The sequence below is a fragment of the Ursus americanus genome, chromosome 10 (genome assembly GCF_024610735.1).
Source record: "Ursus americanus isolate L20-20 chromosome 10, mUrsAme1.1.p, whole genome shotgun sequence".
Taxonomy (NCBI): Eukaryota; Metazoa; Chordata; class Mammalia; order Carnivora; family Ursidae; genus Ursus; species Ursus americanus.
Window position 1 is genome coordinate 12,209,686 of NC_142136.1, and position 15,400 is coordinate 12,225,085.

The 15,400-nt window shown below is 50.0% G+C and overlaps 1 protein-coding gene across 2 annotated transcripts in view; it reads left to right on the forward strand.

Annotated features, from left to right (window-relative positions):
- The first annotated feature begins 4,517 nt into the window (after positions 1 to 4,517).
- SLC15A1 (solute carrier family 15 member 1) overlaps positions 4,518 to 15,400 on the forward strand; it is a 48,988-nt gene continuing 38,105 nt past the window's right edge. The window contains exon 1 of one of the 2 annotated variants that reach the window (XM_087865035.1): positions 4,518 to 4,924. In XM_087865035.1, coding sequence (XP_087721161.1) covers positions 4,792 to 4,924 — 133 coding nt within the window. In that variant the 5' untranslated portion in view covers positions 4,518 to 4,791. Of the gene's footprint in view, positions 4,925 to 5,620; positions 5,865 to 15,400 lie in introns of those variants that run through there. The other variant, XM_045811062.2, reaches the window with a different exon arrangement.

Genomic DNA, 15,400 nt, shown 5'->3' on the forward strand with positions numbered 1-15,400 from the left:
AGAGAGAGAATATGAAGACTGCAACAGTTAAGGAACAGGAGGTATTTGTGGGAGGAAAATAAAAAGAGCAGGCGGTTCTTAGAGAATCAACATATCATGGATTATCCTAAAATGGACCTTTTGTTCAAATATAACGATCTGTTCATTCTTTATCCTTCATCATCTGTAAATCCGAACACTGCCTTCTCCACCCCCATGACCACTTTCTCCCTCTTCTTCACATTCTCTAACCAATACCCACCCCCCACGCCACCCCCAGGTAAGGATATAACCCAGTAACTGCCAACACAGATGTCCACACTCACTACAATTTGGGGAAATGAAGGTGCCTGCTTTGCTCTAAAGAAAACAGGTTGAAGAAACATTTCCAATGCTTTCATTAACATTAAAGTATATTAAATATGTTTAAAATTTTTATGTAAATACATGAAAATATACATAAATATATTTTAAAATATTAAAAATAAGTAAACATCATTTCATACCCACTAGGATGGATATAATCCAAAAGACAGGTAATCACCAGTGTTGGTGATGATGTGGAGAGATTTGAGCCTTAAAATACCAGTGGTGGGTTGTAAAATGGTGCAGCTGTTTTGGAAAACAGTGGGATGATTCCTTAAAATGATTGAATATAGTTATTGTATGACCCAGCAATTCCACTCTGAGGTATGTACCAAAAAGAAATGAAAATATAGGTCCACACAAAAATTCATACACACATTTTCATAGCGGCAAAAAATTCATAATTGCAAAAAAGTGGAAAGAACCCAAAAGGAAAGGAAAGGAAAGGAAAGGAAAGGAAAGGAAAGGAAAGGAAAGGAAAGGAAGAAAGAAAGAACCCAAATGCCCATCGAGTGATGAGCGGATAAACAGAAGTGGTCTGTCCGTACAATGAAGTACATTTGGCACGCGCTGAACATGGATGAATCTTGAGGACATGATGCTGAGTGAAAGAAGTCAGACACAAAGGACCACATGTTGTATGATTCCATTTATATGAAATGTCCAAAGTAGGCAAATCTGTAGAAAGAGAAAGCAGAGTAGTGGCTGTCTAGGACTGGGGGAGGAGGGTGACTGTTCATGGGGTACTGGGTTTCCTTTCAGGGACGATGAAAATGTTCTAAAATGTAGTGTGGTGATGGCTGCCCAGCTTTGTGAATATACTAAAAGCTATTGAATTATACACTTTAAATGTGTGAATTATATGGTATGTGAATTTTCTTAAAAGATTTTATTTATTTATTTGCGAGAAAGAGAGAGAGTGCATGCACAAGTTGGGGGAAGGGAGGTAGAGGGAGAGGGTTGTCCCCACTGAGCAGGGAGCCCGATGCGGAACTCAGTCCCAGGACCCTGGGATCATGACCTGAGCCGAAGGCAGACGCTTAACTGACTGAAGCACGCAGGCGCCCCGGTGTGTGAATTAAATCTCAGTAAAACCGTTACCAAAAAAAAAGAGTAACATGACCACCGAGACTAGAATCTCTCCATGTACCATGTTGAGGAATTCGTGAACTATTTTAATTCCCTCCAGCACTCAGTCAACCTAGAGATGCTGGGCCCTCACCCTCACCTCCTCCCCAGTGGTATCCCAAGATTCTAGGGAGTCTCAGCAACCTAGGTGGCATCTAACCCAGGGGCCTGTGACCATCCCCACCCTTACATGCAAGTATCATAGACTGCTGGTGTTATGACTGTTATTGAAGATCATCTTGTAAGGTTTTTATCAAAGAGAAAAATTTGTATTAGAGTGGATACATCTTATAAACTACATATACACACACACATTTTAAAAATATACTCATATATATTTTTTTAACATGGTAAGAGATTGATCCACATCATTGTAAGAATGAGTCTGTTGGTCACATCGCAGATTTGTTGAGAATATCCTAAGCGTACAACACTGTGCTTGTAGCAGGGGACACAGATGACAAGAAGGCAGCACGAGCATTTGTGGTAATAGTTCAGATCATAAATAACTACCTTCCAACAGTGACAATAATCTCTCTTCCTCACAATAAACCCAATACCACAATCAACCTCTACTGGAAGAACCTTGGTGAAGAAAATGAACCCAGTTTTAGAGGAGAAAACTCTCTCTGACAAGAGGAAAATAAAACCCAGCAAGGGAAGGTGACTTGCTCAAGGTCACAGGGGTGATGCTATTGAACCAGCAACCCTCTCAAATCAGTTTTGAGGCTTTTGAAACCATGGGAGGATACCACTCCCTGACCCCTGGAAAACACTCAGAGAACATTCTGTGTTGTTGTCTAGGCCTTTCTTTCTAATTACAACACGAGCCCACCTCCAGACCCCGCACTAGGATGTCATCGAAAGCTTGTTCTTGCAATGCCTTCTCTACCAGCTCTCCAGGCTATGCCCTCACAACCAAGGCGCCCATACCCGGAATCGTGGGTCCGTCATTCCTTCACTTTAGGAAAGAGTTTGACCAGATATAAATACATACAGCTAAAGCTGTTTTGGAACATTCGAAGAAAGAAAGGCATGTTCAAGAAGAGGAAATCATCTTCTTATATTTGTATGTATTCCCCATGTTGCCTGATAGGTGCGTGGCAGAGGACGAGGTGCTCAGAACCAGGTGTAGCGTGCTCTTCTCTGGCAGAAATGGCGCAGGTGGGGACTCCAGACAAGCCTCTCGGAATGAGTTTGAGCCAGTTGCTGGCTCTGTTCTCTAGGCACCTGTGGTCCAAATGGCTTTTTGCCTATGTTTATACTTCAGATCCCTCCTTCCCCTGCCTCTTGTCATTTCTCACAATCTGTCTTCTCGATGGATGGCCATGGAACCCACTTTTGTTGTTTATTCCTAAAGTCTGACCCTTAACAATCAGCATCTCCACCTCCGTTCTAGATGCTTGAGAGATAAGAAAACATCCACCTAATTTACCTCTGAGACAGAATCAAAAGGTTTCTTTACAGCCAAGCAATCTGGGGGACAGAGCTGGAGAAAATGACACTTTATTACTCCATAAGGTTCACAAGCTGCCTTTTCAAGGCAGCATTCTTACTAGAATAGAATACTACAGAACTTTGTACCATTTAAGTGCTTTGGTAAGTAGAAAATAAGGAAGGGTCTTGGTGTGGATGACTGTCCCTGCCCCCATCTTGTGCTGATCTCATTCTTACTGCTAACCTTCACTTCTCCCCAGAAGTTTGCATAAGGCCTGTCCTCTGAGGCCAAACCACAGTTCTGCTTCTCCAGGACCAGTTTGCCAATCTGCATATTCCAAGTCTAGACATGGAGGCTCTGGGGGAATGTTGTGGGTTCAATGGTGCTCCCTTCCCCCCAGACATATGTCCACCTAGAACCTATGAATGGACCCTGTTTGGAAAAAAGATCTTTGCAGATGGAATAAAGAACCTTGAGATGAGATCATCTTGCTTTAGGGTGGGCCCTGAATCCTGTGACAAGTACCCTAATGAGAAAAGAGGAGAGAGGACTCAGAGGATGCGGCCATGTGAAGCCAGAGCCAGAGACTGGAGCGATACCTCCATGAGCTAATGAACACCTGGAGCCACCAGAAGCTGGAAGAGGCGAGGACAAGTCCTCCCCAAGCGCCTTTGGAGGGAGCACACTGTCAACACCTAGATCTCAGACCCCTTTGCCTCAGAACTGTGAGAGAATAAATCTACTATTTATCGAATGCATGGTAATGTGTTATGGCAACCTTGGGAAGCCAACCCATGGAGGGCTGAGGGGAAGAGAGAGATAGAGAGAGGCGGTTGCAGTGTTGCTGTCTCTTGAGACAGGGTGGAGGTCAGGGAGGCTCCCAAGGCAGTTAAATTCCCTTAAATACACTAATGCCAACGAGTGTCAGGTGAGAAACGCCTGGCCTCCAAGTCCACCCCATCCCAGAAATTCTAGTGGACGCTAGGGATTTGCTGATCTACTCAGGATCAGTAGTTTGTCTCTTGTTCCCCCTCAGTTTTTGCCGTTCATTCATGCTTCTCCATCTTGAGTAACTTGCCCCTTCACACCACCCCGAGAAGACAAAGAACTCTCGCTCTATGAGCGAGGGCTGTTGGCCCCGTGCCTGTGGCTACCACAGCAGTTTGAACTTAGTGGTGATAAATAAACAATGGCCGAATGAAGGATTCAATACACAGGTGGAAGAAAGAGCATTTGCCAGCTACTAAAAGTCACCTACCCTGCACATCCAGCGTTCCTGATTCAGTAGATCAGGGATGGGGCCGGAGAATTTGGGTTTGTTACAAGTTCTAGGTGATGTTGATGCCGCTGCTCCGGGGACCCCACTTTGAGAACCACAAGCCTAGAACAGGAGTGGCTTACAGTGGCTCAGGATTCCAGGTTTCACGAGCTCAACAGAAATACCACCCCGCAGAGAAAACTGTGGTCAAAACAATCACAAGCTTCACCTTTCCACCCGTGGCTTCACCTTTCCACCCGTGGCTTCTCAGGTGGCCGGGTAACAACTATGAAGGTGCTCGGGACTCTCGGGGAGCGGGCGTTCTCCCCTCAGTCCAGGCTGCACTGCTCTCCTTGATGCAGTCCCTTTACCTGCGGCCCCCAGGCCTCCAGGTAACATCACCGGCTGCCCGGTGTGTATCCATTTAGCCATCACCTGAAGAGACTTCTCCTCCAGCCCGGGGAAGAAAGCCCGAGAAGGGTGGCGTCCAGCTGCCTCTGGGGAAGCAATGCCTGGCTAGAGGGTTTCTCCCCGCACACCAGTCTTCCAGCCAGTGTGGCCGGGGTGGGGGGGCCTGGCTAAGATTCAACAGACCAGAGAGACAGAGGAATGCGTAACCAAGATGTGGCGCAGACACAACCGAGTATCAATCCGCCTTCCAGGGGAAAGACGTTCTGACAGGGGCGCCAACATGGATGGATCTCGCAGACGTCAGAACAAGAGACAGAAGCACGCCGTGATTGCACCTACCCGAGGTATTTAGAGCCCTAAAATTGGTGGGACGGGAAGTAGAATTGGGGGGGGGGGTGGCAGGGAGGAAGCGTTCTGCGGGCACAGAGCTGTGGCCGCCGCACGGTCACGGGAAGGCACCCAGTGCCATTCACTGTACACTTACCGGCGACGATGTGCATTTTACGTGTCCTTTACCACGATTTTAAAAAATAGAAACTCCCTTCATCTTCCATCGTAATGCTCCCTCGCAGTATCTGCAAAGCACAGCCCCAGCTCCCCTTGAAAAATGATCGGGAGATAATGGCTGTATTATTTTTGTTCTCGTTATTCTCAAGGAAAGGTGAGGTAGAGTCTTCCAGAAATGCTCTGGCCGGTTCACACCCCAGGTAAAGCCCCACGCGCGTGCGCACTTACAGCAGACCAGCGTTTTACCCAGTTTTACTTCCTCACACAGAACTGGTGTTTCCCAGCCCAGTGGTTTCCAAACAGGGTCCCTGGAGCAGCAGCAGCAGCAGCGCCTTAGAACTGGTTAGAAATGCGGATTCTCGGGCCGCACCCAGACCTACCGAGCCAGCCAATCCTGGGTGAGGCTGGGGAACCTGCATTTTAACGAGCCCCCCCAGCGGCCAGGTGGGCGCTCACGTCGGGGCCCAGGTCTTGGGCGCTGCTCCTGTCACCGGCGCTGTGCCCGACCCCAAGGACCTGGGCGGGACAGGGGAGACCCGGGGCTGGCCCCGGACGGCTCTCCCCCAGCTGGGGCTCAAGGGGCGCTCACCTCTGCTCCCTGCTGGGCCCCCGCCTCCGAGGGTGGAGCTCGGCCGCCCCGCCTGCACACCTCCAGCTGCACAGGTGGCTGGGCAGGGCCTGGAAACAAACTTATAAGAGCAACACCTTAAAAAAAAGGTCCCTCTCCTGGACTCCCCGCTCGCCAGTTCCCGGGAGCCCTCGGAGCCGCCACCATGGGTAGGTCGTGCGGCCGCGCTGGTGCGGGGGGGGGGGGGGGGGCGGGGCGGGGGGAGGCTCCGCGCTGGGGCCACTGCAGAGGGGGAGCCGCGGGGCTCGACCAGACTGCGACGCTGGTCCCCGCTGTCGTCGGCGGCCCGCGGAGTCGGGAAGGCTGGAGCCGCGGACGGGCATGCGTTCCCCGGGCGGGAAGGGACCGGGGCTCAGGAGAAGTCGGACTCCGGGGAAGTCGCTGGGCCGATCTCGGTCTGTGCGCGGAGGCGGCGATCCCGAGGCGCCCAGACTCATTGGTGGCAGGAATCGATGCCATAACCTTGACCTGGCCTCCTGTTGGGAATCCTAGGTCCTCGTGTTCCCCGCCTGTGGGCTGGGAATGGGCTTGAAACCGGACAGGGTCGCGCACGTGATGGCAGGGCTCCAGAACCTCCACCCAACCGGGGGGCGCTTAGTGGCTGCCTTGGCACCTCCCTTGCCGTGGTGGGCCAGGTGACCCCGCAGCTCGGGTGGGAGCCCTGCCTGCCCCCCAGGGGAATTGGAGGCCTTTGGTGGCCCTTCTTAGCATCCTGCCACTGTCCTCAAGCTTCAAGAGAAGGCACTCAAGGAGAGTAGCTGGACAGGCATGGAGTGTCAGCAGAGCATCTAGGAAATAACTTCATCCTGCCTGCTTCAGAATAGACCGCTGAGGAATGAAGGCAGAAGCAGAGACAAGAGCCCAGAGACACCAGAGATCATCCCAGGCACCTTCTCCCTGAAAGATGTGGAAGGCATGTCAAGTGGCTCCCCCAAAGTCATGAGCAAAGGCAGGTACAATGTGGCCCCATGGCTGAGAGAACCAGGTCTGACTTTGACCTGCTTGCAGTTCTGTTCCCATCTACCACATGCTGCCTCTATGATTTTGCATCAGTAAATTAAACTCTTTGGGCTTCGACTTCCTCAGCCTTTAGAAGTGTCGGTAACAACCTTTGTGGTTGTATCAGGGTGTGTATGGGTGTAGAACCTGGTGTGCCCCCTGTGACAAGCTCAAATGTCTGTCTGTACTGCAAGGTGTCATGGTTCACACTTGGGACTTCGAGCTGTGGCCACCTGTGCCTTTTCCAGAAAGATGCTACAGCCTCCCTTGGAGATGGAGGCCGTGAGCAGTGTGTGCTTTGCGGCAGACAAACTCCTGGGCTGGAGTTCTGCATCCTTGCCTCACATATCATTTGCTTGTCACTCTGTGTGACTTCTCTGGGAGGTGCTCTGAGTAGTTATTCGATTTTCAGGTAGCAATTACCTGAATAGCATCTGTGCTAAGTTTGGACTTTCCTAAAATATTTCCAGTCGGGCTAGCTGTCAACAGCCTGATTATTGGTGAATGAATGCAGCTTCTGAAGTGTAGTCCTAAATGAACTGATTGTTTCCAGTTTGCAAATCGGTCCTTCAGTGGTGGCTTTTTTTTTTTTTCAACTGAGATTGGCATAGCATGTGAGTAGCAATATATCCACACACGACTTTCATATTTATTCCAGTCCTAGTTTCAATTTCTAAGTTTAGGTAGTAAAAAGAACAAATGATTTTTAAAAGGATTTTTAAATAAAAGATAACAGTAACTTCTCTTGAGAACGGATCTCTGGCGCTCAGATGGTGCCCAGATTGCTTCCGATACCCTCATAACTGAAGAGGGGCACCTGGGATGCTCGGTGAGCACGTCAGGGGGAAAGGAAGCCAGGCAACGGGTCTTAGAGACATGAATGCTTCCAGCTGATTTTTGTCCCATGTGAAACTAGAACTAATTTTCACACCAGGTTCTTTTACTGGCCCTGGGAATGGGAGCAGAAGTTGGGATAGAGTAGCAAAATGAGGGATGCAGTGAGAGTCGGAATTATACCATTTTTTAGACTCAGTCACACAGCAACAAGAATCCACAAGAATAAACTGGATGAAAAGTTGCTTTGGGCATTTGGATGCATAGCTAAACCTGGCTGTGGTGTCCAGTTAGAATCATGAACTGCAAACCCTTTGCTTTAAAGAGGGGCTGGCAAGCTTTTCCTATAAAGGGCCAGATAGTAAATATTTCCAGCTTTAGGAGGTAGCATAGTCTCTGTGGCAACATTCAATTCTGTCCTTGTGCCAAATACATAAACCAATGGGCAGAGTCGTGTTCCAATAAAACTTTATTTATGGGCACGGAAATTAGAATGTAATGTAATTTTCATGTGTCACAACATAGTTTTCAAAAATTGTTCTTCAATCATTGAAAAACATAGAAACCATTCTTAGCTCGTGAGCCATAGAAAAGCAGGCGGTGAGCTGGATTTGGCCCATGAGCCATCGTTCGCCTACTCTGGCTTTAAAGTCTGGGTGTGCTTATCAGAGTCCGGGATGGAGAGGAGGCTGCCTTCCCAAGAGCTGTCTTGTGGAGTTAGGTTTCCGAATGGCAGAGAACCTCTCAGGTGAGCCTTTTCTGGGGCTAGGGATGCTTTTGCTGAAGATTTCAAATATCCACTTTCTCCCTTCACCCCATTTCCCTCCCTTACCCAGAGCCAAGCCAGAGTCCACGCTAAAGTTGCTGCTCTGACAAATTACTTCCCATATTTGACTTTGAAAATGAGAGGCTTTGGGTTCTATGAAGGAAGCTACTGCCTCCCTCTGCCAGAGCCTCCAGGCTGTTTTGAGGAATTCATGCACTTAATGAAGGGTGGTTGATTATATTCCTGTCCCCCCACCTCTCAGCCTCCCGCTGGCCTTGTGGGCTTCTGATGAGTTTTTCCAGTTGGCTTCCTGCCTGAGCATAAAATGATGGACTGGTTTTGAAGGTGCCACAAACCTGGTCACTTCAAAGTTCTTCCACATTCTTCTTTCTAGAAGTTCGTGGGTAAACCAAAGCACAGTGCTGAAGTTCCAGGGAGGCTGACAACCTGCTTTAGACTGTAAGCGTCCAGCTAGAAGCTGGAGTTGCTCCCCAAGGGGCCCTTGGGCATGTGACCCTTGGGGGAATCGTGGGCCCCTCAGCAGGAAGAGAGAACTCTGACCTGGGGTTCTTTCAGGCTGACATGACTGTAGGTCAGTGGTCTCCAGTCTTTGGTGTCCATCAGGATCACCAGAGTGAGGGCTGATTCCAACATGATGCCTGGCCCCACCCCTCGAGGCTCTGCTTCAGTGGGTCTGGGGTTAGCGCTCAAGGATCGGCAACTACACAAGTTCCCAGGTCCTCCTGCTGCTGGTCCTGAGACCCCACATGGAGAACCACTGCTCTAAATGACTCTAAATGACAGGCTCTGTTTTTCTTGACCCACACCCATGCCCGCATCTGTGCCCCCCAGATGGGATCATGGCAGTAAGACCTAGTGCAACATGACGACCAACTTTGCAGTAAATTCATAGCTAGAATTTGAAAATTAGCTTGTGCAGGCCAGGAATGTAGGGTAGGAAAGTGCAGGAGTGATCAATCCATGTGGTCTAGCTATGGCTGCTGGAGGTGGGGAGTGGGAGGAGGGGAGCGGTGGTGAACGTAAATCACTGATTGGCGCAGGTATTTTTTACCATCCGTCTTGGAAAACTCACATCCTCAGGGGGCAGGAACACATAAACAACATTTTTCCACACTGAGGGATAGTCGAGGTAAACAGAGTGTCATGAGGCCAGTGAAAGCGGCAGCTAATGGTGTCTTGTCAAAGCTGGAGGATTCGCCATCCTCATGCTGAATTTTTACCTAGTCCTTCACACCTGTACAAAATGTCTTGGGTGAAATTATTCCAGGTTTGATTTATTTGGATTTTTTGATTAATGTTTTTCCTGCTGCCCTTTGAGTTACTGAAGAACAGGGAACGCGTGAGGGATCCCTCACCCGTCTAGTTCATGAGTGACAGGGACAACCGTCTGTTCTCCAGGGTAGAGCTGCACACAGCAGGAGCCAGGGTGGGACCAGGGGGCAGGGACCACCCAGCTGCGCTCACACCCCTCTGGGCTGCGGCAACTCTCGGACACAACTGCATCTCGATCCTGTCCCTGGCAGGAGAGAAAGTGAGAAGGTGTCCCAGGGGAGCTGATGAAGGACATAAAAACAAAGGTGCACTCTGAGGAACATTCCGCATTCTTCCGTGATGATAGTGAAAGAATAAGAGCCGTATTATCTGCAAATGAATGAGAACCAATGACTCAGAATCCTGGGGTTGCAACATAAAGAACCCCGGGAACCTCTGTTTTGTAACTTTGTCTCTTGGTTTCAGAGACTGGGAATGTATCACGGAGGAACCTGGATGGTGGGGTCATCCCATGGGGCTGCTGTGAAGGGGGCTGGGGCTGACGGGCCACACTGGGCCCCTGAACAAGTGCAGCTACCATCTACAGGCAGCGCGGAATTCAAGGACAGTCTCAGCTAGGAAGTGGCCACAAAGGGAAGGGATAGCATCTTCCACAAGCTTTCTGGAGAAGGAGGAAGTCCTAGTTCCTCTGAAACTGGACACCAGCCAGGGCCTCCCTTGGGGCTCCTGAAAGGAGCCTGTCATTGGAGAGCGTGTAGAGCCATCCAGTTGTTGTGTGGGGATGTGTGAAACTAAGCATGTACCCCAAGGAAAATTGGGTTCAAGAATCAGACTTAAGACTGGAAAATTCACTAAATGTACTCACATAGGAAGACCCATTGAAAGCTCACAGACTAAGCATTTGAAACTTCTATGGCCTGCCTCAAGAGGCAAGATTTTATTGTAAGCTCTAGCAGGACATATCAGAAAGTACATTTGAGACATTCTTGGAAGAAGAAACCTTTTCCCCTGTTCATCAAAACACGTCAGCTCACGTGATGTATGAGTTTCCTGTGGCTGCCGTAACAAAAGTATCACAAAGTGGATTGTTGAAAACAGCAGAAATGCAGTCCCACAGTTCTGGAGGCTGGAAGTCCAAAATCAAGGTGTCTGCAGGGCCATGCACTCTTGAAGGCTGTAGAAAATCTGCTCCTTGCCTTTCTCTTAGCTTTGGTGTGGCCGGCAGTCCTAGGTGTTCTTTGGCTTAGAGATGGGTCACTCCAGTCTCTCTCTTCATCATCACATGGTCATTTCCCCCCAAGTGTCTTCACACCACTTCCCCTCTGTGCAGCTCTGTCTTCACACGCCTGTCTTCTCTTAAGAACACCAGGCATGTGGGGTTAGGGACCCACTCTTCTCCAACTTGACCTCATCCCAACTCATTACATCTGCAAAGATCCCGTTTTCAAAGATCACAGTCTGAGATTCTAGGAAGGACATGAGTTTTGGGGGACACTCTTCAACCCAGTACACGTGGTAATAGAAAATGTTCTTCTGAAAGATGTATGTCACTTATATATGACTTCGGGCAGGAAGTATTCTTACTGTGTGAAGAGGACGCCACTGTGGCTTGCATGTAGCTGAGGTGCTACGTGGAATGACTAGTATCTTCCCCAGCGAGACGGATGGATTTTGGGGTATAGCGCTAGTCAGTACTAAACAGCAACCTATTGGGGCGCCTGGGTGGCTCAGTTAGTTAAGCGTCTGACTCTTGATTTCAGCTCAGGTCATGATCTCAGGGTCATGAGATCGAGCCCCACTTCAGGCTCTGCATTCAGCAGGGAGTCTGTGTCTCTCTCTCCCTCCCTCTGCCTCTCCCCTCACTCATCTCTCTCTCTAATAAATAAATAAATCTTCAAAATACACATATTTTACCATTCCAGAAATTTCTTAGAGATATTCTCATGATAGGAAGAAGCCACGTACGGCCTTAATATCAACTGTGGGGGGGGGTGGAAATGTGCTGTAGATCACTTTGTAGCCTAACCCCACACCTACTGTGATCATAAGCATTTTTTTCCAGTCATGATCTAACATCTAAGAGCCAAAAAAAATCTTTATGTCCAAAATGTAGGGTCTCAAATAAATAAATAATAGAACTTAGGATCTCTAACTTGATGGCCTCCAAAACAAACCCCCCAAAGACCAGAAGGCTGGTTCCTTTTGATTTGGTGACACTTGGGTGGCTTTGGCGTTGTTCTCGCCTATGACGACATGCAGTATTCCGGGGCTGGCTATGGACTTGGGTCTGTTGCCTGTTGGGCATGCGCAGTCTGCTGTTCCCTGTGCTTTCCCCCCCTTGCTTCTTCCTAGAGCCTGCTGGGGGCAGGGTAGGTCTGTCTTATCGCTAGCTTGAGAATAGACCCACTTGCTGACTCTCAGCAGGGGAGAGCTTAAAGCAAGCCTCGCTCTAAGTTCAGAAGAAAAGAACACCCCCCACCCCACCCCCAACCCCTACCCCCCCCCCCCCCCCGTGTAGATAAAGGATCTAATTGGGAGAGCAAAGGTTGCCTTCCTGACACCCAGGAAATTCTCTCACCTGAGTGACCGATCCTGCCCACGCCTGAGGCAAACCTTAGGCCTGGCCCTGGCCCCTTTCTGTTTTACTTAACAGCTTACTACATATTAACTCGGTGGCACCCTCTGGCCTGGCTGCACTTTCCCTGCATTGAGAAGTAAACAATTTCTGAGCCTTTCCAAAGGCAGGTGGCTCCTGGGGCCTGGAGAGATCATTTCTTTCTGAAGGAGAATGGGAAAGGCCCTCAGTGATTTACGTTTGTGGTTCTGGAAACAAGATGCTGAAAGTCACGGGTTAGTAAACCATCAGAGGCGGCCACTGTGGGCCTCTGAAGCCTATGATTTTAGACAGTCACAAGTAGAAATCTTTTTAAAAGATAGGAGGCTATCTGTAACCTACAGCAACAGGTCAGGCACCACAAATGCTCTGTGACGGTTATGGGTTTAATTGTATCCCCCTCAGCCCCAAATTCATAGGCTGAAGTCCTAACCTCTGGTACCTCGGAATGTGATCTTATTTGGAGATAGGGCCTTCACAGATGTAATTAGTTCAGATGAGGTCATCCTGGAGTAGGGGAGCCCCCAATCCAATATGACTGGTATCCTTATACCAAGGGGACATTTGGACGCAGGCACAAACGCAGGGAGAAGTCCGTATGAGGATGGAAACAGAGGTCTGGGTAATGCTATCACAAGCCAGAGAACGTGTCAGATGGTCAGTGATCCCCAAAAGCTGGGGAGAGGCTGAAACAGATTCTCCTCTCAGCCTCAGAAGAAGCCCACCCAGCTGGCACGTTGGTCTAGGACTCCCTGCCTCCTGACTGTGGGATGCCCCGTCTCCACTGTTTTAGGCTACTCCATTTGTAGTGCATTGTTGGGGCGGCCCCAGCAAGCTAAGGCACAGCCCCGGAGCTGCATCCCTCAGTCCTGACGGCGGGGTCCCCAGGCGGAGGGAGGAGGTGGCGGGGGCCTGGCTGTCCGCCCCACACAGGACAACACAAGGGTGAGGCCTGGCTGCTGGACGGTTCAAGACACGAGGCTGGATGTCACTCACTCAGAGGGCAAAGGCAGACCGGCCACGGGAGCCAGCTCCCAGCAGTCCCTGTCCCACAGCAAGGGGTGACACAGTTGTGAGACCCCTGTTGCTGAGGAGCCGGATGCCGCTAAGCGGTTTTATACTCTGTGTCTGTCTTCTCACCAGCTGGGCCTGTGCCTGGCCTGTGTGGCCTGTACGGATACATGGTCGCCAGCGCCCCCAGACTGCGCTCGTCCCCGCGGCGGCACCATGCCAAAGTCACTTAATAAGACCTATACGGTCCCATTAGCCCTGGGTTCCCTGTATTGCTAAGGTAGCTTCATGTAATTAGGGTTTAGTTGACGTTCCTAGTTCTCAAAGGACCGATAACTCGTTTGCTTTCCGCAGGGGTAACTTGGTTAAACTGGCATTCTGAAGACCATTCATCAGTGTGTTGTGGTGATGTAGCTGTTTGCTGATGGATCAAAAGAAAAATAGATTGCCCCTTAGTGGGGAAGGCAGTATTTGTGGAAAAGAGGCTATTTCTATTAAAAAAAAAAAAAAATAGAAGTATCGGCAGGGCCCTGGCCATAGACGTGTGGGCGGTACCCTGCGTGAGGGCCCGTGGGGCTGGAATGTGGCCCGTGCTCCATTGCCAAGCAATGCATCCACCCAGGGACACCCTTTCTTGTTGGATCCGAGCCTCTGTCCACCAGCCAAGCCATGTACCCCGGGGCAGCATCCGGCTTAAATGATCACAGTCCTCTCATGTGCACAGAAGTGCCAGATGGACCAGCAGCGGCCCTGAGGGCGGGAAATGTAGTGAAGGAGCCAAGTAAGAAAAATAACAATCAAGTCAGGCAAGAAACAGCCTCAAGAAGGACCACTCCAGAAACAAGGGCCTGGATGACAGGCACAACAGTTGTCCTAAAGCTAACCTGACAACTGTCCGGGACTAGCCCATTTAAGAAAAGAAGAGTGCTTCTCACTTCTTAATCAAAGTTGATCGATTTTTGGAAAAAAGCAATCAAACCAAGTGTGCCACACAAGGCACTCAGCCCCTTCCTGCCCCCCCCCCATGCCTCCTGTCACCTCGCCTCAGGTCAGCCGCAGTTACGCGGGGTGCATATCCTGTCGGGCTCTTTTTGCAGTGACACACACTTGATTTCCTCACTGAAAAAGGGGGGGGGGAATCCCATGATATGTGAGGCTCTGTGATATTGGTTCAGAAGTCAGAACAGTGGTGCTCTGTCAGTCCGGTTATAAAAAGACTAAAGAAATCTAAAAGGGGATGCCTGCGTGGCTCAGTCAGTTAAGCCTTCATCTCAGGTCATGGGATCCAGCTCCGCATAGGGCTCCATGCTCAGTGGAGAGTCTGCTTCTCCCTCTACCCCTCCCCCCTGCTTGTGCTCTCACTCTTTCTCAAATAAATAAGTAAAATCTTTTTTTTTTTTAAAAAGAGAGAAATCTAAAAGGAGGAGAAGTATCTGGGAGGCCAAGGGAGAGGAGAGGCACTAACTGCCCTAATGGTGCTGGGATGCCCTGAGGAGCCTGGTGTGGACAGAGAACTGGAAGTCGTGCAGCTTGACCGCCGGGTTGGAGGAGGATGGCAGTCAGATCCTGGAGGGCTTGTTATGCTGTGCTGAGCGGCAGGTCTGACCTTACAGGTAGCAGAGAGCCAGGCAGGTTTGACAGCCAGCCTGAATGTCTCCATCAGGGAAGCTGAGGTCCGCTGGGGTTCACGGGAGACGGGGAAGGTTGAGACAAGGCATCTGCTTGTCACAGTCATCCCAATGAGCCATGAACGGAGCCAGAATCACATCAGGGGAGCTGATCGCCTGGCCTGGAGCCGCCACTTAGGGTGCACCCTTCCTTGACTGCTCCCCAGCGTCACTCTGGGGCAATGAGGGGCTCCCAGGCTGAAGGGCATCAGCCCCCAGTGGGCTTGATCACATGCAGATGGCCGGGCCTTACACGGGGAGTTTCTGATTTGGTAGGTGTGGGATGGACCTGAGTGTGCATTTCTGATGGGTTCCCTGGTGCCGTTGCGGCTGCTGCTGGTCCAGAGGCCACACTTTGAGAACCACTGCAGTGAGGAATTAAACGCGGCCGTCCAACCCCAACGGCCGCATGCATGCAGCACACTGGAGTGCTGCCTATTCAAAAAGCAGCTTACTTGAAAAGCAGTGCTCGCCCCTGCGGCGTGTATTTAAGAAGATTGG